Source organism: Octopus bimaculoides, chromosome 1, assembly GCF_046866305.1.
Source record: "Octopus bimaculoides isolate indiv1 chromosome 1, ASM4686630v1, whole genome shotgun sequence".
Classification (NCBI taxonomy): Eukaryota; Metazoa; Mollusca; class Cephalopoda; order Octopoda; family Octopodidae; genus Octopus; species Octopus bimaculoides.
Genome location: NC_142928.1, coordinates 75247622 through 75270205, shown reverse-complemented (window position 1 = coordinate 75270205; position 22584 = coordinate 75247622). Strand labels below are relative to the sequence as shown.

The following is a 22584-nucleotide window of genomic DNA, read 5'->3' as shown; positions in this document are numbered from 1 at the left end:
TCAGATTTTTGTTATTTTCATTCCTGAATTTAAAAATAAATTTGGTAAAAAAAGTCACATTTTTACTAGCTTTTATTTATGTTTATTTGTACAAACAAAAATTTGTTTACTAGGAAAGATGGATACATTCATTTTACAGTAGAATGCTCTTTTTAAAACTAAACTACTCATCATTTTACAATATCTTTCCGCATGACAAATAAGTACCATTGTCAGTTAATGGACTGCTGACTGCAACCGAACAACATTTACCAATATATGAAAAATGAAACTTTTTAGATTACTATCTACTATTTAGCTGTCAGACTTCTAAATGCAATTCAAACAAAATAAAATAAAACACAACAAAACAAAGATAAGATTATATTTTACAACTGTCAGGTGTGCTGTAGGATTAGTATATAGCTATGGCTGTATAATGGTTCAAAGTAGAGACAAGATCTACCATATCTTCTCCAAGGCAGAACACTAGTTCGTGTTGCATATAATATTACAAAAGATCAAACTAAATCTTGAATAATTTGATGTTCTGTTGAAAGACATACCCTAAAACACCTGAGATAAATTAAAACTTTATACCCACCTGGAATTAGTAGGACTAAACCTTAGTCATTCCTATCTGAGGGAATAAAAACTTAGCAATTTTTGCTTAACATTTTAGTATTTAAACCAGCCAAATCCAGCCCAAATATTTTACCAGCTTTATGTTAAAACCAGCCAGATCTGGCCTCTCACACCAATTTTACAATGTCATTATAAAAATAACCAATTACATCACCGAAATCTCAAAGCCTCGAGATAATACATGATAAATTCAAAAGAATGTAAATAAACATTAATTACATTTGGTAGAGTAATCTGAATGTTAAATCTGAATCTTAATCTGAATGTTAATCTATCACCTGGTTGAACATCCCACATGGTCCAATGAGTGCCTTTGAATGAGTTTATTGGTTGCGAGCATCTGAGCCAGGTCTTCAATTTGAGAAGAACTTCCGCATTACCAGTGACAGAGACATTAGAAAGGATCATCTGTATTGCCTTTACTCCTCTGACTATACAATTAACAAAATCTGTATTATCATATTTTCCAGCATACTAGTCAGCATAGCATATAGTGTAAAATTTAGTGTAAACATTTAAACACGGTTACTATCTTTTCAAATCCTGCTGCATTTCCCATGGAATTTTTGGTCATCCAAAGTAGTCTTGGTGTAAACTGGATTTAAATTTTGGCCTGAAAATCTCAACTTGTATGTTGGAAAACGCAACAAAAATGTTTTCTTTATCTTCTAGTTCAAATATGTTTGTTTTTGCTTTTTCCTTTCTCAGCATAACATTTTATCCTTGGTTTCATGGCAATGAATACCAGGATGATTAACAAACATACACGAAGGGGTACTGAAAAGTTCTTGGCTTTAAGGATATCACGAAAGGTCTAGTTGGAGGCCCAACCTTCTGAATTCTTTTACAGGGCATAGAAAAACTGAACGACCATTGCAATAAGTGTAGGAATCTGAGAGGGGAACATGTTGAATAAAACTATAATTAACTAATCCTCCTGTATTTTTTTTTACCCAACCCAAAAGCCAGGAACTTTTCAGCACCCCTTCATAAATACTTAATAATGTGTGAAAGAGCATGTGGTTCTCTAAGTAATCTGGAAGTAAGTAATATTTATGTACCTAAGGATTCTAAACATATTTACTCTATGTTCCTTAAGTTAACTGACCAAAAAGTATCATCTGCACATGGTAATTCAAAATGCTGATACTCACATGGAATTAAGCCTACTGATTTCATTGGCCAATTTCTCAGGGAATCGAAACAGATCTTTCGTAGTTCGAAGAGCTTCTCTTGAAATATTCAAAGCTTCATTTGCATTTTTCTCAGTTTCTTTGGCATCTTCCATCTGTCTAAAAAGTAACACAAAATAAAAAGATAAAATACATACATATATAGTTCAGCTTGACTCAACATCAAAATAATCACTTTAATATTCTATATTCCAGATAAGTTAGATGGATCATCATCATCGTCGTTTAACATCCGCTTTCCATGCTAGCATGGGTTGGACGATTTGACTGAGGACTGGTGAAACCAGATGGCTACACCAGGCTCCAATCTGATTTGACAGAGTTTCTACAGCTGGATGCTCTTCCTAACGCCAACCACTCCGAGAGTGTAGTGGGTGCTTTTACGTGCCACCGGCACGAAGGCTAGTCAAGCGGTACTGGCAACGGCCACGCTCAAAATGGTGTATTTTACGTGCCACCTGCACAGGAGCCAGTTCGGCGGCACTGGCAACGATCTCGCTCAAATGTCTTTACATGTGCCGTCTTTACATGTGCCAGGAAGGCGATGCTGGGCTCAGGTGCCATTGACGGTTTCGCTTTCGCTTGCCCCAATAAGTCTTCACAAGCCCAAGTTGGATATTCCTGATAATGTATTTCCAATACAACAACACACTAAATACACTTCATTTCCTGATTACTTACGTATCAACAAGAATTACACAACTCCGCTTCATTTTACTTACTGTTTAGCAGCTAGCTTAGCTCTGGCTGCAATACTTTTCATTTTGTCAGAGCGTGTTCCAAATTTAGTGGTGGCAAGCTGAGCTTGTTTCAATGCTGCTTGTCCTTCATTGTCGATGTAATCAGAAGCTCTGGCTATTTCTCTCTCAGCCCGTCTTATAGCATCTTGTGCTTCTGTAATGAAGGCTTGTGTGCGATGAATATCTTTGTCAGCAGCTTCAACACTACCAGCTATCATACCACATTTGTCCATGATGTCCGAAATGGCGTTCTTTAAATCATTCAACTGCGTGCCAAAAGTACTATTTGTTCCTGGGAAAACAAAAGAAATATATAAATATATGAGGATGTATGGCTTAGTGGTAAGGGGGTTGCACTCACGATCTAGTGAGTATGGTTTCAATTCCTAGACTGGGTGGTGCATTGTGTTCTTAAGCAAAACACTTCATCTCATGTTGCTCTGTGATCACTTCGACACCCAACTCATGGTGCACAGTGCACCTGTTCACTCATCAACAATTTGATAGAGGGAGTGAGCTAATGTGTGGCACCAGCATTTGATTACTATAAACAAATCATTTGTGCAGGTTGTTCAGCAAAAACTAAACATTCATGCATTGCGTTCGACAGGTGAGTCTATCATATATACATATGAAATAATCATCATCATTTTGAAAACTACATTTCCATGCCTGCACGAGTCAGATAAATCAACATTGTCACTGAGTTTTCTAAGCCCAGATGCTCTTCCTAACACCAACAACTGCCTGTTTCTGAACAATGTGATAATCTATGGAACAACAAACAACCCAAGCATGGTTACATGGAAGACTGCAAACAAACATTGTTAGTTAAATGAACCTTTTGTTTACAAAGCTCATATAACATGTCAAGAATATGTGAAGACATGTCAAAAAACCCAAACAAGCTTTTGCAGTGGACTGTAAACAAATATTGTTGTTTGTTTGTGAAGTCATTGTTTACAACCAGTGAACACTCACATAAACAATGCATATGTGAGAGAGAGCTTCTTTCAGTTTCTGTCCATCAAATCTATTCACGTGGCTTTAGTTGGTCAGAGGCTTCACTAGAAGACACTTTCTGTAAATATAGGTTTCAAATTTTGGCACAACGCCAGCAATTTCGTTGGAGGAAGTAAGTCGATTACATCGACCCAATGTTCAACTGGTACTTATTTTATTTATGTGCCCTTTTAAAGCCTAGCCAGGCTCATGGGTCCGGTTTCCCGGTTTCTATGGTGTATGTGCTCCCCACCAGCTGGACGGGACACCAGTCGATCACAGCTTTACTCAAGAAACAGGAAGAAAGTGCGAGAGAAAGTTGGGGCAATAGAGTACAACAGGGGTCGCCACCACCCCCTGCCGGAGCCTCATGGAGCTTTAGGTGTTTTCACTCAATAAATGGCCGCTCTAAGTGTTGTTATTTTCAGAACAATCTAATATTATGCCTGTGCTAACCATTGTGAGCAAACAAAATGGTTAATTCTTCACATCTCAGTATGCCTAACAAGAGAAGTGGCACCAAGTAATCTGGAAAAATCATTTATCTGCAACACACTTGCTGTTTCTAATGGTATGGAAACCAGACATTACTATCAACCTAATAAAACACATGGGCTTCATTGTAAAGGTTAAAGCCAGAGGGGAAACTATGCAATCACTTGACCTGCTGGAAACCACAGCCTAATCTACATTAAAATTATATCATCATTTTCAAAACAAGAAAAGAACGCATTAGATGATGCATTCTTAGATACCTGAAAAGTCAACATGGAGACAGTTGGAATGCTTTGATTATTATTGATCAGGAAGACCAGAGTTCAAAATGGGGCTAAACAACAACAATAAATAGTAAGCTCGGCAAAATACTTTCTGGCCAATATTCCAAAAGCCAAAAGGAAAGAAACAATGAATCTAAAGGAGAAATAACTGCTAAACAGAGAAAGCTTAAAAGTGCAGAACAAAATTAGGCTTACTACTGATACGACGAGCATCATTGATTAATTTCTCAACTGAATCACTGACTTTCTTCATATGCGTAAGAAAATCTGAATCATTGAAAGCTTGTGGGCTGGTTTTAATGACTTCTGTATAATTACGCATCTCTTCCAAGTGCTTGCGGTGTTCATTTACTTGTTGCTGGACCAAATTGTAACAAGGTGGACAATCTGAAGAGGAAAAAGAAATCGTAAATTTTTGATGAATTTCAAACTGAAACGAATTGAAAATAATCTAAATAATTATTATAATTAATAATAATTATTATAGTAATGATTTCTTCGGCTACAGTATACAAGAAAAGGAACAAATAGTGAAGGGGTTCCAATATCTTACAGGCAATCATTTTACGAAAACAAATTAATGAAAAGACTGATTTTTTATCATCATATACATTTAACATCCGTTTTCCATGCTGGTGTAGGTTGGACAGCTTGACAGGAACTGGCAAGGCCAGGGGCTGCACCAGGCTCCATAGTCTGTTCTGGCATGGTTTCTACAGCTGGATGCCCTTCCTAATGCCAACCACTTCACAGAGTGTACCGGATGCTTTTTAAATGGCACTATCACCAGTGCTTTTTATGCAGCACCCACACCAATTCTTTCTACATGGTTCCTTGGCTTTAGGATTTCAATCTAGTAAATATAATGGTTTCTTGAATTTATCAAATGTGTCCTCAGATTTATGGAGGTAAAATGAAACTGTGAGATTGTGATGTATTTTTTCACAGTATTAAGGATACAAATGGAGTAGAATGACTGAAGTTGGAAATTAAAATCATTTCACACATTCCACAATGACCCTAACTACCAAACAATTTGCAAGACATACATAAAATAAATCATGTTATCAGTTAGAGACATAACTGGATTGGGAGCATTCACTCCACACTTCTGGTTCTCTCCCAGCTCACATTTTTTGTGCACCGACATTAATCTGTAATTATTCAAGTTGAGAACCAGCTGCAATAACCTCACTAGTCTAGGTGAGCCTGCAAAGGATACTGACTGCTCCACCTCCCTAGCTAATTTTACACACACACACCATTGGGCAGTATACTACTAGTTATGATATACAGCTGGTCAAAATGTTAATTTGGGTTTCACTATTGCACTTGGCAATAATGACAAGAGTAGTCAATATTGTCAAGTGCAACAGTTGGTGTGAAACTGACCAGTTATGTGCCATTACTAGTAATATACTGCTCAATGATATAAAAATTTGATCTCTCTATTTTGCATATTCAATGTCCATTTTTCTCTGACTTATGAACAACTAACAGATTTTATATATATATATATATATATATATATATATATATATATATAATTATGTGTATTTCTTCTATCTTAATGAATAAAAATTCTTCTGATAGAATAAATGGGTTAATAGAAACCAATGTAGCAAAGAACACAAAATAACTGTGGTTTAGTTCCTGTTTTTAAGGCAGGAACTCCTTGAAATTTTGGGTATTTGAGTATATTTAAGAATTTAAGGAATGGAGAAAACGCATGTTATAATTGCATACTTTATTCCTACATATGTTTCAAAGGATTACAACCTGTGTGATCCATAGGGATCTTTGATATTAAGATTGTAACCTTCTCATCAGGGAAAGCATGAGAATCATCTTAAACATAAGACATTATGACCGATTATGAAAACAATAGATCTATTGTTTTCATAATCGGTCATAATGTCTTACGTTTAAGATGATTCCCATGCTTTCCCTGATGAGAAGGTTACAATCTTAATATCAAAGATCCCTATGGATCACACAGGTTGTAATCCTTTGAAACATATGTAGGAATAAAGTATGCAATTATAACATGCGTTTTCTCCATTCCTTAAATTCTTATATATATATATATATATATATATATATATATATATATATATATATATACACATCATCATCACTTAGCCTTTTTGTTACCATATTTCTGTTGAGACGCTGTGTTTCTTTCAATTAATTTTAAATATAACAAAGAATTTAGTAAAATACCTTAGCTATCATTAAGCTAGTGTCAGGAACATACATTGTGACTAAGGTTTGGTGGAAGATTTTAATTCAGAACTTTTATATTAATGGATGGCTAGAGGAATAGTTCTTCATCATTCAACAACATGGATTCAGTCGTCTGATAACTGAATTACTTGCACATCAATTAATGTGTAAGTAGCCGAGTATTCCACAGAGACATGTAGCCTAACACATAAACACAATGTATATAATGAAGGTGTTCATTTGAATTACAGGGACAGTCCATCCAATAGGCTTCTATATAGTTTTCCATCAACCCAATTTCAATCACACAGAACAGGTCAAACTCAAAGCTATATAAAATGGCATTTACCCAAGTTCATCAGTTAATTAAACTAGGGCCTTGTAGTTACAAAAAAGAAACCTTTTAACTACTTAGCCTAACTGCATCTATATACAATACACTATGCATCAAAATTTTATTTTATTTATTCTTTTTTCTTTGGTCAATGTTATTTCCAAGTTGCTTCCATCTAGAAATCAAAGGAAGTGACTACTGTTCTCTTCAAACTTTGCTTTTCTGACCTGGACATCAATGTTTTGAAACTGACCTATTTTCCATTACATTTCAGATAGATTCAGAGCTGAACTGCTGAAGCAGAAATATCGTTATAGCAAATATTCTGCTCAATACCACAGATTCGCTTGACCTTTAACCACTTGAACATGTCCTTTAGTGGCTCACAATATGTGCATCTTTGACCATGAACAAGAATAGCGGGAGGAGCATAATGTAAACAAAGCAAAGTAGGAAGAAAATAATAACCATTTTTCATACTTTCTAGGGGTATGCAAACAGGAAATAACAGTTGCTACCCAAGGACAAAAAACATGTTAAACAGTGTTATCATGGTTTAACATTCACATTTCTATGCATGCATGGGTTAGACAGAATTTATTGATGCAGATGTTCCACAAACAGATGCCCTTCCTGTTGCCAACCATGCCCTGTTTCCATGTAAGCTAATATTCCTGATTATCAAATATGTTTCCATGGAAGATTAGAAATGAAAGAACATTCATTTAGAACTATCACATGGAGTCAAGGCAAAAAGACACACACACACACACATATATATGATGGGAATCTCTTAGTTTTTATCAATTAAATCCACTCATAAGGCTTTGGTCAACTGAACCTGTGACCATAGGGTTAGAAAGCAAACTTCTTACCACACAGCCACACAGGTATATAATATAAGTGTGTGTGTGTGTGTATGTATGTATGTATGTATGTATGTAGCACGGGTGTGCAGAAATTCCGGGATGGTGTCCGGCGTGCTGAAAGACCACTGGGAGTGAGGCACCCCTCAGCGTTTGTTGAAGCATGTCTCTAGGTGAAGGTCACTCTGATATAAAACCAGATATGCAGGGAATGGCATTGGACATTTTGGGGATCTTTGGTTTGTGCTAGAGATCACGGTGCTCCCACATCTCTGAGCCTGCAACTCATATTGGCACCAAACTTCTTGCTCCGGCTTGTCTCTGGATAATGTCAATAAAGTGGAGAGGGTCTATGAGGTGTTGCGCAAGCCTTATTGGACCTAAAACTCAGCACAGACATTGCCGACCTCTATATGTGCGGTTTCTTTTTGGGGTTTTTTCCCCCTATATATATTTATCTTATTTTTAGTATATATTTATCTTATTTTTAGTAAGTTAGTCCTAGAGCACACAATGTTCCTGAAGGTCAGTAATGGTCTTCCTTGGTCACGAGTGGACGGTCATTATGTATATATGTATGTAGGTAGGTCGGTAGGTAGGTAGGTAGGTAGGTAGGTAGGTACATATGTAGGTAGGAAGAGAGGCAGACAGATAGATAGATAGATAGATACATATGTATTAGAAAGTAAGTTCAACTATATGACTAGTTGGTTAGATAAAAAAAAAATATAATAAAATTACATATACATTGATAAGAGAACAAATTAAAGATGACCAACTGTTAAGAGAAAAAATGTCACATGACCAAGCAGAACATGATTATCGAAAAAGTCAGTGACATGATACAAATGACAAAAATGGGATAAAAGAAGAGAAAAAAAGACTGTAGGTCTTTAGATCTACTCACCTATACAACCAGCAGTGATGTTATATTTGTTTTCTCGACACCGGTCACATCTGTCACCTGTAGTTGTGGGACGACATTTGCAGGCCCCTTTGTCATCACATTGCTGGTCATAGGAACCAAGTGGATCACACTGACAACCTGCAATTCATAAAATTGGTAAAATACATATTCAGGTACATAACAAAAATGCTTGACATATATGTGTGCGTGTGTGTGTGTGTGTGTGCATACATACATATATGCACACAAACATAATCTGATAAAGGCTAGTAGAAAGAAAATTTGAAGTCCCCATTGCCCTGCTTCTTGTCAAAGTTTAATAAACATGTGTCCAGCTAAAATGTATTGAGCAATTCTTGAGTTTAACGTTACACTGGCGTTTTTTTTATTATTAATATATAACTTGACATAAAAACAAACATTAATATATATATATGACATTCGGAAAGAAAATAACGATGGTAGGTTGCATACCGTTGATTATTCTTTCACCCTCTTTGATGATGTGTGTGTTTTGCTAATAATACTAGTATTAGTGATGGCAATAATGCGACCCTGAAGAGATGGAGTATCCAGCAATTTATAATTTGTAATATGTTGTAATATGTTACAATATTTTATGAGACATCTTATGATGTGGTTTATTTATCCTGGATACCCTATTGAAATGTGCATAGGTTTGGCTTATTGTGGTTGTTTCTGCTATTATAATTGTTGCTGCAATAAAGTATCTTCAATGCATCGATTTTGAGCTCTATCTTTTAAGAGACATATACATACATATATATATATATATATATATATATATATATATATATATATATATATATATATATATATGACTGTCTTACAATCTCTGTGACTGCTCTGCTCAGTGTATCACTGCCTTCACCACCCCATTTTTATACCCAGGTCTTTGTTTCTATTAATATATAATTTGACATAATATAAACAAATATATATACATATATATATAACTATGATTGTCTTCCAATCCCCTTCTCTGCCCTCACTGCCCTGCTCATTGTATCGCTGCTTTCTCCCACCCCATTTGGCAACTGCTTTCCATGCTTGCAAGAGTTTGGAAATGGTTTGACAGGAACTGGTAAGCTGGATAGCCGCATCAAGTTCCAGTCTAATTTGGCATAGTTTCTATAGCTGGATGTCATTCCTAATGCCAATATACGAGAGAGTACTGAAAAGTTCCTGGCTTTAAGAATATCTGAGTTCTTTTACATGGCTTAGAAAAACTGAAGGAACACTGCAATAAGTGTGCGAATCTGAGAGGAGAATATGTTGAATAAAATCATGATTAACTGGACCTCCTGTACTATCTTTTACCCGAAGCCAAGAACATTTCCAGTAACCCCTAATGGAGTGGCCATGGGAACAAGAATGGGCCCCAACTATGCAAACCTGTTCGTTGGCTACACTGAGGCCCAAATATTTTCAAGATTCACTGGTCCCACTCCTGAACTATATGGTCATTATATTGATGACTGTATCGGTGCGACCTCGCTCTCCCGCAAACAACTAGACTCCTTCATCTCTTTTGTCCAATCCTTCCATCCTACCCACAAATTCTCCCACACCATTTCCAACACTTCCATCGCCTTTCTTGACATTTTGGTCAACATACACAACTCCACTCTCACTACCTCCATTCACTACAAACACACCGACTCACACTCATACCTCAACTTCTCCTTCTCCCACCCTACCCACACAAAACTCCCCATCCCCTACTCCCAATTCCTGCGTCTGTGTAAGCTCTGCAGTGACAACCATGACTTTGAAACTCAGTCCTAACTCATGGCTTGACACTTCATCCTTCGTGGATGTCTCCTCACCACTATCCACACTGCCCTTGCCAGAGCACATTCCGTAACCTCTGTTCTCCCTGCACCCACCCCGCCGTTACCCATCTCGTTTCCCCTCAACTACCACTCCTCCACTCTACCTCTCCAATGCACCATTCTCCGAGCCTTCCAGTGACACCAGTCCAACCCCTCCACTTCACACATCTTCTCCAACCTACCCTTCCCCTCCTTCAAACAAACCCACAACCTACATGACTTCTTGGCCCACAGTTTCTTCCCTAACCCCACCTTCCAGCCTGGCTCATTCTCCTGCTCCCACCCACACTGCTGCAGTATTTTATTAATTCTGAAATGATGGTAAGCCTAAGTGAAATGCAGGATGTAAATATTTACACAGACATACATGACTACACACCTAGAGTGGGAGAGAGAGACAGAGAGAGAGGAGAGACAGAGAGAGAGGAGAGACAGAGAGAGGAGAGACGAGAGAGAGGAGAGACGAGAGAAAGAGAGGAGAGACACAGAGAGAGGAGAGACAGAGAGAGAGGAGAGACAGAGAGCGAGGAGAGACAGAGAGAGAGGGCGAGTAATCTGTGGAAATCACACTGACAAACACACAACACAGAACAATAGCTACTATGTAGCAAGTAAAGTCAATTAAATATTTGAGTTTCACGAGGATTACTTAATCATAGGGTTACTCACGTTTACAGCCATCAACTGAAAATCCATAGTGATAAGGTAAGCATTTATCACATCGCTTGCCAACAATGTTATTTTTACATTTACACTGGCCTGTGCCTGGGTCACAGTTGCTTTCCAGCGAACCAATTGGGTTGCAACGGCAAGATTCACAACCTGCAGATAAGAAAATTATCATTAAACCAAAAGATAGTCTTAAGAGTTCATATGAAATAAAGAGATGAATACCTCTTTAACCTTTTAACATTCACATGAAATATAATGCTTATTTATTCTCATTGGTTTGAAGAGGTCTTGTTCCAATAGATCTATAGTCGACAGACTGAAGAAATAGCGAACAGACCAACACTTTTATCTTCTTCATCATCATCATCATCATCATCATCATCGTTTAACGTCCGCTTTCCATGCTAGCATGGGTTGGACGATTTGACTGAGGACTGGTGAAACCGGATGGCAACACCAGGCTCCAGTCTAATTTGGCAGAGTTTCTACAGCTGGATGCCCTGCCTAACGCCAACCACTCAGAGAGTGTAGTGGGTGCTTTTACGTGTCACCAACCACAATAAAATGACTGCCAAAAGAAAGGTAGTCAGTTTATTGTATTTTTATTACATTTGTGTTTCGTCTATCATTTCATCTATGAGTTTAGTTTTGACTACAAATTGCTGAAAATAGCATGTTGCTTTAGGTGTTCATTCTTGCGTGGAGTGAAACACAGTCTAATTTAACAAAGGATTTACTCAAAATACTCACCTGAAGAAACTCATCATTACATAATATGTTAATTATATCATATCACAAATGTACTATGGCTTTGACTATGTATAGAAACAGTTGTAGTGATATGAATAAAGAATATCAATCAATGTATTTTCTCTTGTTTATCTCTTTGTATAAACTCTATTGATACTATAGAATTCTAGATGTATATCCAGTGAAGGAGTATTCCTGCTGCATGGCAACATTCAGTAACCAATATATGTAGACAAACCATAGATAGCTTTGTACACACCCAAATTTTATCCAACTATATATATATATATAGATATATATGACCATCCCCAAGTACAACATATATATATATATATATATATATATATATACATGCATGTGTATATATATATATATGTGTGTGTATGTGTATGCATGTGTATGTATATATATATATATATATATATATATATATATATATATATATGTTAATAAACCTTACCATTTCCACTTTCTAAATTCCAGTAGCCAGGTGCACATTTATCACATTTGAGTCCTTCAACATGAAGCTGACATGGACACTGTCCATTTCTTGGATCACAAGAATACATTCCAGTGTGAAGGATTCCTTTGGGATTACAATTACAGGCTGAAATTAGAGAGAAAACAAGAGATATACAAAGTGACTAAAAGAAAAAAGAAATTTCAAAGGATTTATAAAAAGAAAACAGAAAATATTTAAATTCTGTTTTTGAGTGTGTTTGTTGTGGTGCTTTTTATATTAATTCATCTTGCCAATCTGTCCTTAGACTTTAAGTTACTTTTCACATCCACTTTGTTAAAACATCTATTTTCTGAATGCCTTAATTGTTTTGAATCAAAACATTTCACAAATCAAAAACTTCCATAAATCTTACTGCAATGCATTTATATGGCCACGTCCTCTTCAGAAGTATTGTTTTAAAGCATCCCCTCAAGAATTCTAACTATTCTTTCTCTAATCATGCATGCTCTTCTAAATAAGATGCATCAGCCTCTATTATTTAAAGACTTATAAAGGCGGTGAGGTAGCAGAATCATTAGAACACCAGAAAAATGCTAAGCAGCATTTCTTGTGATTCTTCACATTCTGAATAGAAATTCTGCCAAAGTCAGTTTTGCCTTTCATCCTTTCAGGATCAATAACGTAAGTACCAGTTGAACATCAAGGTCAATGTAATCAACTAAGCACCCTCCTGCAAAATTTCAGGCTTTGTGACTGTAGTAGAAAGAATTATTTAAAGACATGTAGCCTGCATGAAGGGTGTATAAATAAGAATCAATTCATGTTGTAACTAACCTTTACATTGTCCCTTTGGCAAAGCAAGAGCATCACCATAATAATTGGGTAAACATCTTTCACAGTAAAAGCCAGCAGTATTGTGAAGACATATCAAGCATTCACCAGTGGTCCTGTTTAGCAATAAATAAATATAAATCAAGTATACATTTTCAAAAAGTAATCCTCATCAATTTGCACTTCTTTCTGTTTTTTTTTTAATTTCATGCTGGGCAAAAGGAACAAAATGAATATTGTACAGCACTGAACAGGGACTAAAAAGCTGTCAAGTCTGAAATGAATTGAAATGAAAATATGCTACTTCTTACCTGTTACAGTTACCCACAGCATTCAAATCGATGTTGCTGTTGCAAGGACAGGGCTTGCAAGTGGTGCGAGGACCATAACGTCCGGTTGGATCACCGTAGTAACCATCCAAACAAACTTGGCATAGATCACCTGTATGAATATAGCATGGAAATAATAGTGTCTTGATTTCCAAATAAAAATTTATTCCATTCTTTCAGGAATGGTAAATTCTCAAAATATCACCTTTAAAACGTTTACATCATTATAACACCAAACTGCTTTGAAAATTGTTAAGAATTTTTATTCTTTTTATTTTTTTACACATTTCAATCATTTGACTGTGGCCATGCTGGAGCCCCACCTCAAAGGATTTCAGTCTTAGAAATCAACCACAGGACTTATTCTTTGTAAACCCGGTACTTATTCTATCGGTTTCTTTTGCTGAACCAATAAGTTACAGCGACATAAGAACACCAACATCAATTGTCAAGTAATGATGGGGGGGACGAACACAGACACAAAGACACACACACAAATATATATATATATATATATTTGCCTTTCCCTTGGATAACACTGGTGGCGTGGACAAGGGAGGCTGGTATGCACAGGCAACTGCTGGTCTTCCATAAACAACTTTGCCTGGACCTGTGCCTGGGAGGGTAACTTTCTAGGTGCAATCCCATGGTCAGTCATGACCGAAGGGGGTCTCAGCAAAAGAGAGAGAGAGAGAGACAGACAGACAGACAGATATATAGATAAAGATATATGATGGGCTTTTTTTCAGTTTCCGTCTACCAAATCCACTCACAAGGCTTCGGTTTGCCTGAGGCTATAGTAGTAAACACTTGCCCAAGGTGTCATGCAGTGGGACTGAACCCAGAACACCATGTGGTTAGGAAGCAAGCTTCTTACCACACAGCCATGCCCAAAGACTTTTTTTCTTTTCTGAAGACAGCTAGAGATTTTCTGCTCAAGCTTGCTTAACCTGTTGAGACAGTAGTCAGAATCCTCTTAACACACATTCAGTTAGCTTAGAATGAGGAGAACATTTTTTTTTTTCAACTCAACCATTTATTATCTAGGGATCCCTTTGATTACTATTTTATTCTGATGGATGCACCCATAGCCATTTGATGCTTAAAAAGTAGTCTTATAGAAACTTCTTTCAAAATTCCTATTTTGCTTTTCACACATTCTTATGTAGGTTGAACTGTGCAAAATGTTAGAGAAAACGCAGCTATTTCTTGCAATATATACCAATACATACATCTAGAGCAAAATTTTTCAGGGGCCCTTAAAATACTATTATGCATCCCCACTTTACTATTTTGTTATGTGGACCCCAAAAATCTGATATGAACCCTTAGGGACCATATGGACCCTGACTGAAAACTACTGGTCTACACAGTTCATGAAGAAAATGTTTCTAAATATAAATTTACTTTTAACTATATTATTCAATAGAGTATGACTTAACATTCACTATGGTCCATAAATCGGTAGTGGGCCATTCAGTACATGTTGTGCATTACTTCATATATTTGTACAGGATCTCTGTTCACCTTGTAAACAAATAGTTGTTGGTGAGTTTATCATAGATCAACTAGCAATGTTAACTGTGATAGATCAACATCTCATTCAAAAAGAGATGGTTCCATGAAAGTGGAACTAATAAATTGTCACTATAAGTCCTACAGCACTTGAGATTTCATAACGAGTAATAAGGAAAGTAAGTATATATAGATAGCAGGTATATTGTCCAGTCATCAAATTGCAGTTTCTTATGAGTCACAGAGTTAATGGAATACAATAAAAAAAAAAGTTTCCCTCAGTGGACAGTTATTACAAGGGAGATAATTTCTTCAAAATGTTAGGCAAGATTAGAAGTTTGAATTTGAAATTAAGAGATTATAAGAAAAAAGCAAAGCACAGAATTCACAGTTGGAAATTTAAGATGTTAGCAATACAATTACAGAGATTGACATTCAGCTGATTCAATGAATATTTCAAGACTTTCAGTTTGTTGTTTCATTCAAGACATGTTGTAACAAATTGTATCAAAAGAGGGAATTGCTTCAACAGTTGTTGCCATTTGACAAAGCAATAACAAGAACCTAACACAGAAGCAGTGAAACTAAAACGATTATTTCTTCAAAGTCTCAAAGTTACTCATTTTTTAACACTTGCTATTGATTTATAATTGAAGAACAGAGAACCGGGGAGCTGTACAGTAAAACAATACTGCTCTTTTGAAAAGGTTCAGTAACAACATCATCATCATTATCATCATTTAACGTCCATGTTCCATGCTGGCATGGGTTGGACGGGAGCTGCACCAGGTTACAATCTTTGGTATGGTTTCTATGGTTGGATGCCCTTCCTAATGTCAACCATGCCAAAAGTGGTTGTGAAATACACATTAATTTATTTGGGAAAGGATATGTAACAAAACAATTCCCTGAAATTATGAAAGTCACATGAATCCAACCATTCAACAAAATAGTTAGATTTTAAAAACGAGTTACTTACCTCCATAACCTTGTGGACAGTTTGTACAATGAACATCTTTATTGTCAAGCTGTATACAGGTGCCATTATTAGGACAAGGACAGGGTCTACAGTCATTTGGAGTTCCACCTTTGGCATCACCATAGAAACCTTCCAAACATTGTTCACAGTTACGGCCAGCAGTGTTATGCTTGCAGATACAACGACCTAAAATTAAACATTATACATAAATACATAAATGTGTGTGTAAATACATACATACATATATATATACATACATATAATCATCACCATCGTCATTATTCAATGCCCACTTTTCCATGGTTCTCAAATTTTATTTTAGACAGATTTTCTACAGCCAGATGTCTTTCCTGTCACCAATCCCCACTTGTTCCAGGCAAGCTAATATTACCTCATGGACAAACATGTTCCCACACATTATTGAAAATGAATGACACTGCTTGTGTGACAGTAACACTTATTTACAACTATCATGCAATGTCTAGATAAGGACACAAAATCACACACACACACACATATATATATATACAAAAGGTTCTTTCAGTTTCCATTGTTAAATTCACACACAGATCTTTGGTTGGCCTGGAGTTATTGTAGAAGACGCCCAAAGTGCCACATGGTGGGACTGAACCCAGAACCATGTTGTTGGGCAGTAAACTTCTTACCACACAGCCATGCCTGCACTTATGTGTGAGCGCATTTTGAATTACACATAAAATATCCATCACAGAAATAAACAAAGAAGACCAATGATTCATCATACTTTGCATATAAAACCTCAGTTTTTAATTTAAATAAAAAAAAAAAAAGACAAGAGACAGCACTGTATTCAATCAAGGTTACATAATAATCACAGTTTAGGTTCATTACTGGTCAGCTGGATATAATGTTAGATTATTAACCAAATATTCCTTGAAACATATCTCCCCATCACCAACACTAATTGAGTTTGTGACAAAAGTATTCAACTCTCTCTCTCTCTCTCTCACACTGATTTATCTGGCTGTAGTTAAGTAACATGAGTACATACTTCTCACACTACATGAAACAGGAGAACTGCATTGTGAATTTCACAATTGTCTATAGTCATTGTTATCATATACTTTACAGACTATGAAAAAAAATATGCAGACCATTTCATATTAAAAAAATTCTATCACCTGTACAGCTCAAGTAGAATCATCGTATATGTTATAATTCCAACATAACATTTTTTGGGTTTTTTTTTCATAATGGTACAGGTTGAGCAGTTCTTTTGTTTCAATTCATTTTGAAAATAGTAAAGAATTTAGTAAAATAACTCAGTTGTTATTAAGCTGAAATTTGGAACATAAATTATCGCAGAATTTTGATACAAGGCTTCAATTTATATGACTTAAATGATTAGTTTTTCTCAAACAACCGGGAGTGGTCTCTGGTGATTCAGTATCAGATTTTCATCATATGAAACAGTTAACTTGGACAAGCTTGTTTTTTGCTACTTCATTCCATTTTTTTTCTCTTCATTTTGTTTCCATATTCCTTTCTGTCAAACAGCATTGGCTCGAAACATCAAAGACATATTCATTTTGCTTGAGCGTCAAACTAATACACCTTGTTTGTTGTACATTTGGACCATTCATAAACTATTGCTTAACAATAAAAAAGAATACTTACCAGTATTAACGTCACAATCATCAGAGTGACCATTGCAAACACATGGTATACATCGGGCAAAAGGACCACCATTGGGAGGATCTCTTCTATAGCCTGGAGAACAAGACTGGCAGTTTTCTCCTAAGTAAGCATCAGGGCAAGTACATTGTTCTACCCAAGAAGCCGGCTTGCCAGATGCATAACCTGCAGTCTCTAGCCTGACATCATCAATAAATCCAGTACCTATGGAGAAAAACAAAGATAATATATGTATAAACATATTTTTATATATATATATACATATTTTTATACATACACATATATACATATAACGGAAAATAGCTTTTGTGCATGGAAGATGCACAGGCACAATTAACACCAAAAATGTACAGAAAATAGACTCCATCAACTGCCAGGGGTGTAAGCTAGAGGTAGTAGATAGCTTCCATTATCTAGGTGACCAAATTAGTAGTGGAGACTGATGCTCCGAGAGAGTAGCTGTGAGAATAAGATTAGGCTGGGCAAAATTCAGAGAGTTTTTACCTCTGCTGGCAACAAAGGCCTCTATCTCAGAGTGAAAGTTAGATTGTATGATGCTTGTGTGCGAACAGCTATGCTACACAGCAATGAAACATGGACTGTAACAGCTGAAAGAAATGAAGCCAGTATACTTCGCTGGATGTACAATGTCAGTGTACATATTTGACAGAGTGTAAGCATCTTGAGTGAAAAGTTGGGCATAAGAGGCATCAGATGTGGTGTGCAAGAGAGACAACTGTGCTGGTATGGTCATGTAATGCATATAAACGAGGACAACTGCGTAAAGAAGTGCCAATCTCTAACAGTGGAGGGAACCTGTGGTAGAGGTAGCCCCAGAAAGACATAGGATGAGCAGGATCTTCAAACTCTGGGCCTCACAGAAGTAATGACTAGTGACTGAGACCTTTGGCAATAAGCTGTACTTGAGAAGAGCCATCAAGCCAAGTGAAATTGTAGTCCTGGCTGATGCTTGTGTCACGTAACTGGAACGCATGCTAGTGGTATGGGAAAAGCACCTTTCGAGTGTTAGGCCTTACAGAGGCAAAGTGATTGATCCAGTGATGTGCAAAGCTCCTTTCAAGTGCTCGGCTGCAAAGAGGCAATGACCGAGATCTTTGGCATTAAGTCATGCTTGAGAAGAAGATCCATCAAGCCAAGTAAAATTGCAGTCATGGCAGATACTGGTGTCATGTCAGTGGCACATAAAAGCATTACACTCTTGGAGTGGTTGGCATTAGGAAGTGCATCCAGCTGCAGAAACTACACCAAATCAGGCAGGAGTCTGGTACAGCCTTCCAGCTTACCAGCCCTGGTCAAAGTGTCCAGCCCATGCCAGCATGGACAACGGATACTAAATGATGATGATGATATAAAATAGTAGTGTAATATATGGATTCATAGAACCCGTACATGACATATATCACAAAAAGCTCTAAAAAATTTCGTATATATATACGTAGAGTTGAATTATTGGTGCAACTGTGATGTTCTGGAGATCAGAGGAGCTAGCTTTCTTCATCTACATTGATTTGTGAATATGCAATTGTATTGCATAATGTGTAGTACGCACATTAATGCAGACATGTAAACATTATTTAATATACACTGAAATTATTATTACATGAAGGAGGCTATGAAACAGCTGTAACCCTAAGGATGCCAAATGGTTAAATAAATATATTCACCTCTCATATCTTCTGACTTTTTATGGCTTATAAATATATATATATATATATATATATATATATATATATATATATATATCACCATCATATATATATATATATGTTTTCATAATAATAGTAAAAATAAATTATATAGCTGTACAAGCTAGCATCCACGGTTACAAAGTGATTAACAATGAAAGTTCCTTGGAGCTGGTTAGTCTCATACCTCCAGCACTGAGGCAGCCCAGACACACTTGTATTTCCACTTTGTTGCTCATGACGAGTCTGAGCAGTTTGCCAACACAAACCATTATGTCCAATCATTGATACCTTCAAAAACAGGCAGATGGAGGAAGAGGAGGAGGATGGGGATAGAAAGTGAAAGTAAATAGTGAGCAAGGCAGGATGAAACAACAGGATAAAGACAGACAGAGGAGCACAAAAGAGAGAGAGGAATGCAAAAAGTGAGATATGAGAGAGAGAGGGGGGGTTGAATAAAGACAGAGTGCAGAAAGATAGAGGAAGTAGAAAAAGTACTGAGAGAGGGAGAAGAGAGAGGGAGTGAGAAGAAAGAAAGGGAGAGAGAGGAAAAAGTAAGAGAGAAAGAGGAGGAATATAGTAGAGAGAAGAGATAGGAAAAGGGAGGAGATAAGTATACAGGAGAGAGAGAAGAAAGAAAGAAAGAAAGAAAAAAGAAAGAAAGAAAGGAAGGAGAATCAAGAGTCAATGAAGAGAAAGAAAGAGGAGAATCAAGAGTCGATGTAAAAGAGAAAGAAAGAGGAGAATCAAGAATCAAATGAAGAGGAGAAAGGGAGAATCAAAAGTTAATGAAGAAGAGAAGGAAACAGAAGAATCAAGAGTCAAGGACAGAGTATAAGTAATAAATCAATTAAAAGTATAACAAAACAATAAAAAAAAGGTAAAATGAGAAACACAAAGAAATAAAAGAAAAGCAAAGAAAATGTAATAGTAAAGAAAATATAATACCATCTGTATTATATGTTCCTTTGACTTTGATGGCTGTCAAATTGGAAAGAAGAGCAATGAAATCTTGGGAACGCAGTCTTGGTTGCCACTTGTAATCTTGATGTTCGTGGAGACGGAATCGGAAAGTCTGTTCCTTTGTGTTAGGAGTTGGATTTCCCTGAGAGAATATTGGAGTTGATATCATCTGACCATCACTGCCAACTAAAACAACATCCATTATTGATGGTCTGGAACGGTCATCACTGGTCTGGAGTTTGAAACTTAAAAACTGGTTATAGCTGTGACGCTGGTCATGTAAGTAGCGCTCTGTAAAACAAAATTTATTCAATCAGAGAAATAAATATTATACACACACACACACACACACACACACACACACACACACACATCTCATCATCATCATCATTTAATGCTCACATTTGGTTGGATGGTTTGACAAAAGCTGGCAAGCCAGAGGGCTGTAACAAACCCTATGGCATGTTTTGGCATGGTTTCAATTAAAGTGCATTTTATATGTGTGTGCATGTATGTATATATATGTGTGTGTGTGTGTGTGTGTATGTGTGTATGTGTGTGTGTGTATTAAAGAAAGCAAAAAATAAAACAAAAATGAGTGTTCAGTATGTTGGCCACAGGAATTTCTGTCAAAGAGACATGGTCAAACAAAGTTGTACATCATCTCCGTTTTTCTCTCACATGCACACTCTTTCTCTCCCATTCTTATTATTACTCCCACTGCCACCATCTACACTGCTACTTTTAATAAAACATCATCAACTCTCCCTAAATTTCTTTGTCTCTCTGTTTCCTTTCTCTCTCGCTCTCTCTCTGTCTTTGCCACCACCCTCACCATCCCTAAGCCTACTATTACTCTCACTCCAGCACAAAGAATAGTAGCAGTGTCATTGAATAGTGAGATAGGGGAGTCAGAATGTGACACACTGACACACAGAAATTAGTTTTCGTATTTATTATATTAGATGATGACTGCAGCTAGATATTGAGTAAAGCCATTGTTAAAGAGTTCTCTTAAACATAAGCAACTGAGTAGCACAGGTGCACAGATATATATATATATATATATATATATATATATATATATATATATACATATATTACATACATTTTATTTCAAGTAGAAGAAAGAAGAAAGAAAAATTGCCTACCTGGGGCTATGAAGTAAATGATTTCATTGCCTTTTGCCGCCACTCCGATCTTCTTAGTTATTGCATTAAACTGAGTAGGAATTTCTTTGTTTCCTCGGTCAGCTGCTTTCCATCTTTGTCTTCCTTTAATCAACAATAACAAATTATCTTAGAAAATTATAAATTATATTCATTCAGAGATTTTTTTTCTTTTAGTTTCATTATTATGACAGTTGAAACCTCCAGACTTTATACCAAGTATGTGCAAACTTTTTCAGGAAGTGGGCCACAAGAGACATGGCTCATCATTAGCTGGGCCACTTCTAAAAAAAATTCAAGGTAATTTTTCCATTGACATGACATTCAGAAAATTCTGCAGGCTGCATGTGGCCCATGGCCTTCAGTTTGCTTATGACTGCCTTAGACTATAACAAACTAAACATACTGTTGCCTAAATCTTGCATTAAATATTTTTTAAAACTTTAAAATAAAATTTATTGTTCTGATCATATATGAATCATTTATAACTTATTTTAAAATTTCAGTCAAGTTATTCCAGCATTAAGAGATGTCATTATGAGCAGAGCCTTCAATATGCAAGACCTATAAAATTGTACTTAGCATCTTGTTCTTCAAGTTATATCAACCTGAGGATGGGATTAAAAAAATCTTTTATCCTCATTTAGGTATTTATAATTTATCAATATGGCACTAAAGAAATGGCATAAAAAACTGGCATTCCATCAGTTACAAGAAGGGTTCCAGTTGATCCCAGCAGCAGAACAGTCAGCTCTTGAACTTAATGTGCAAGTGGCCAAGCACTCCACAGACACGCATACCCTTAAAAGAGCTCTCAGGGTGATTCAGCATGACACAAAAGGTGACAAGGTTGGCCCTTTGAAATACGGGTATTACTCATTTTTGCCAGTTGACTGGATTGGAGTAACATGAAATAAAGCCTCTTTGTGAAGACAGACGCAATGTGCCACCAGGAATCAAACTCACAACCTTCAGATTGAGAGCCGAATACCTCTAAACACAAAGC

General features: G+C 36.4%; 1 protein-coding gene across 1 annotated transcript in view; it reads right to left on the bottom strand.

The window, feature by feature from the left end:
* The window catches only part of LOC106882600 (laminin subunit gamma-1), a 202926-nt gene that overhangs the window by 22599 nt on the left and 157743 nt on the right, over positions 1 to 22584 (bottom strand). The window contains exons 9-21 of the mRNA XM_089352440.1: positions 21561 to 21683; positions 20395 to 20700; positions 17723 to 17944; positions 16067 to 16252; positions 13555 to 13684; positions 13247 to 13359; positions 12410 to 12556; positions 11197 to 11349; positions 8672 to 8809; positions 4534 to 4725; positions 2540 to 2849; positions 1779 to 1916; positions 1 to 23 (exon numbers count right to left, since the gene is read on the bottom strand). The exon at positions 1 to 23 is cut by the window's left edge and continues 155 nt beyond it. Of these exons, the coding sequence (XP_089208566.1) occupies positions 1 to 23; positions 1779 to 1916; positions 2540 to 2849; positions 4534 to 4725; positions 8672 to 8809; positions 11197 to 11349; positions 12410 to 12556; positions 13247 to 13359; positions 13555 to 13684; positions 16067 to 16252; positions 17723 to 17944; positions 20395 to 20700; positions 21561 to 21683 (2181 nt within the window). The remainder of the gene's footprint in view (positions 24 to 1778; positions 1917 to 2539; positions 2850 to 4533; positions 4726 to 8671; positions 8810 to 11196; positions 11350 to 12409; positions 12557 to 13246; positions 13360 to 13554; positions 13685 to 16066; positions 16253 to 17722; positions 17945 to 20394; positions 20701 to 21560; positions 21684 to 22584) is intronic.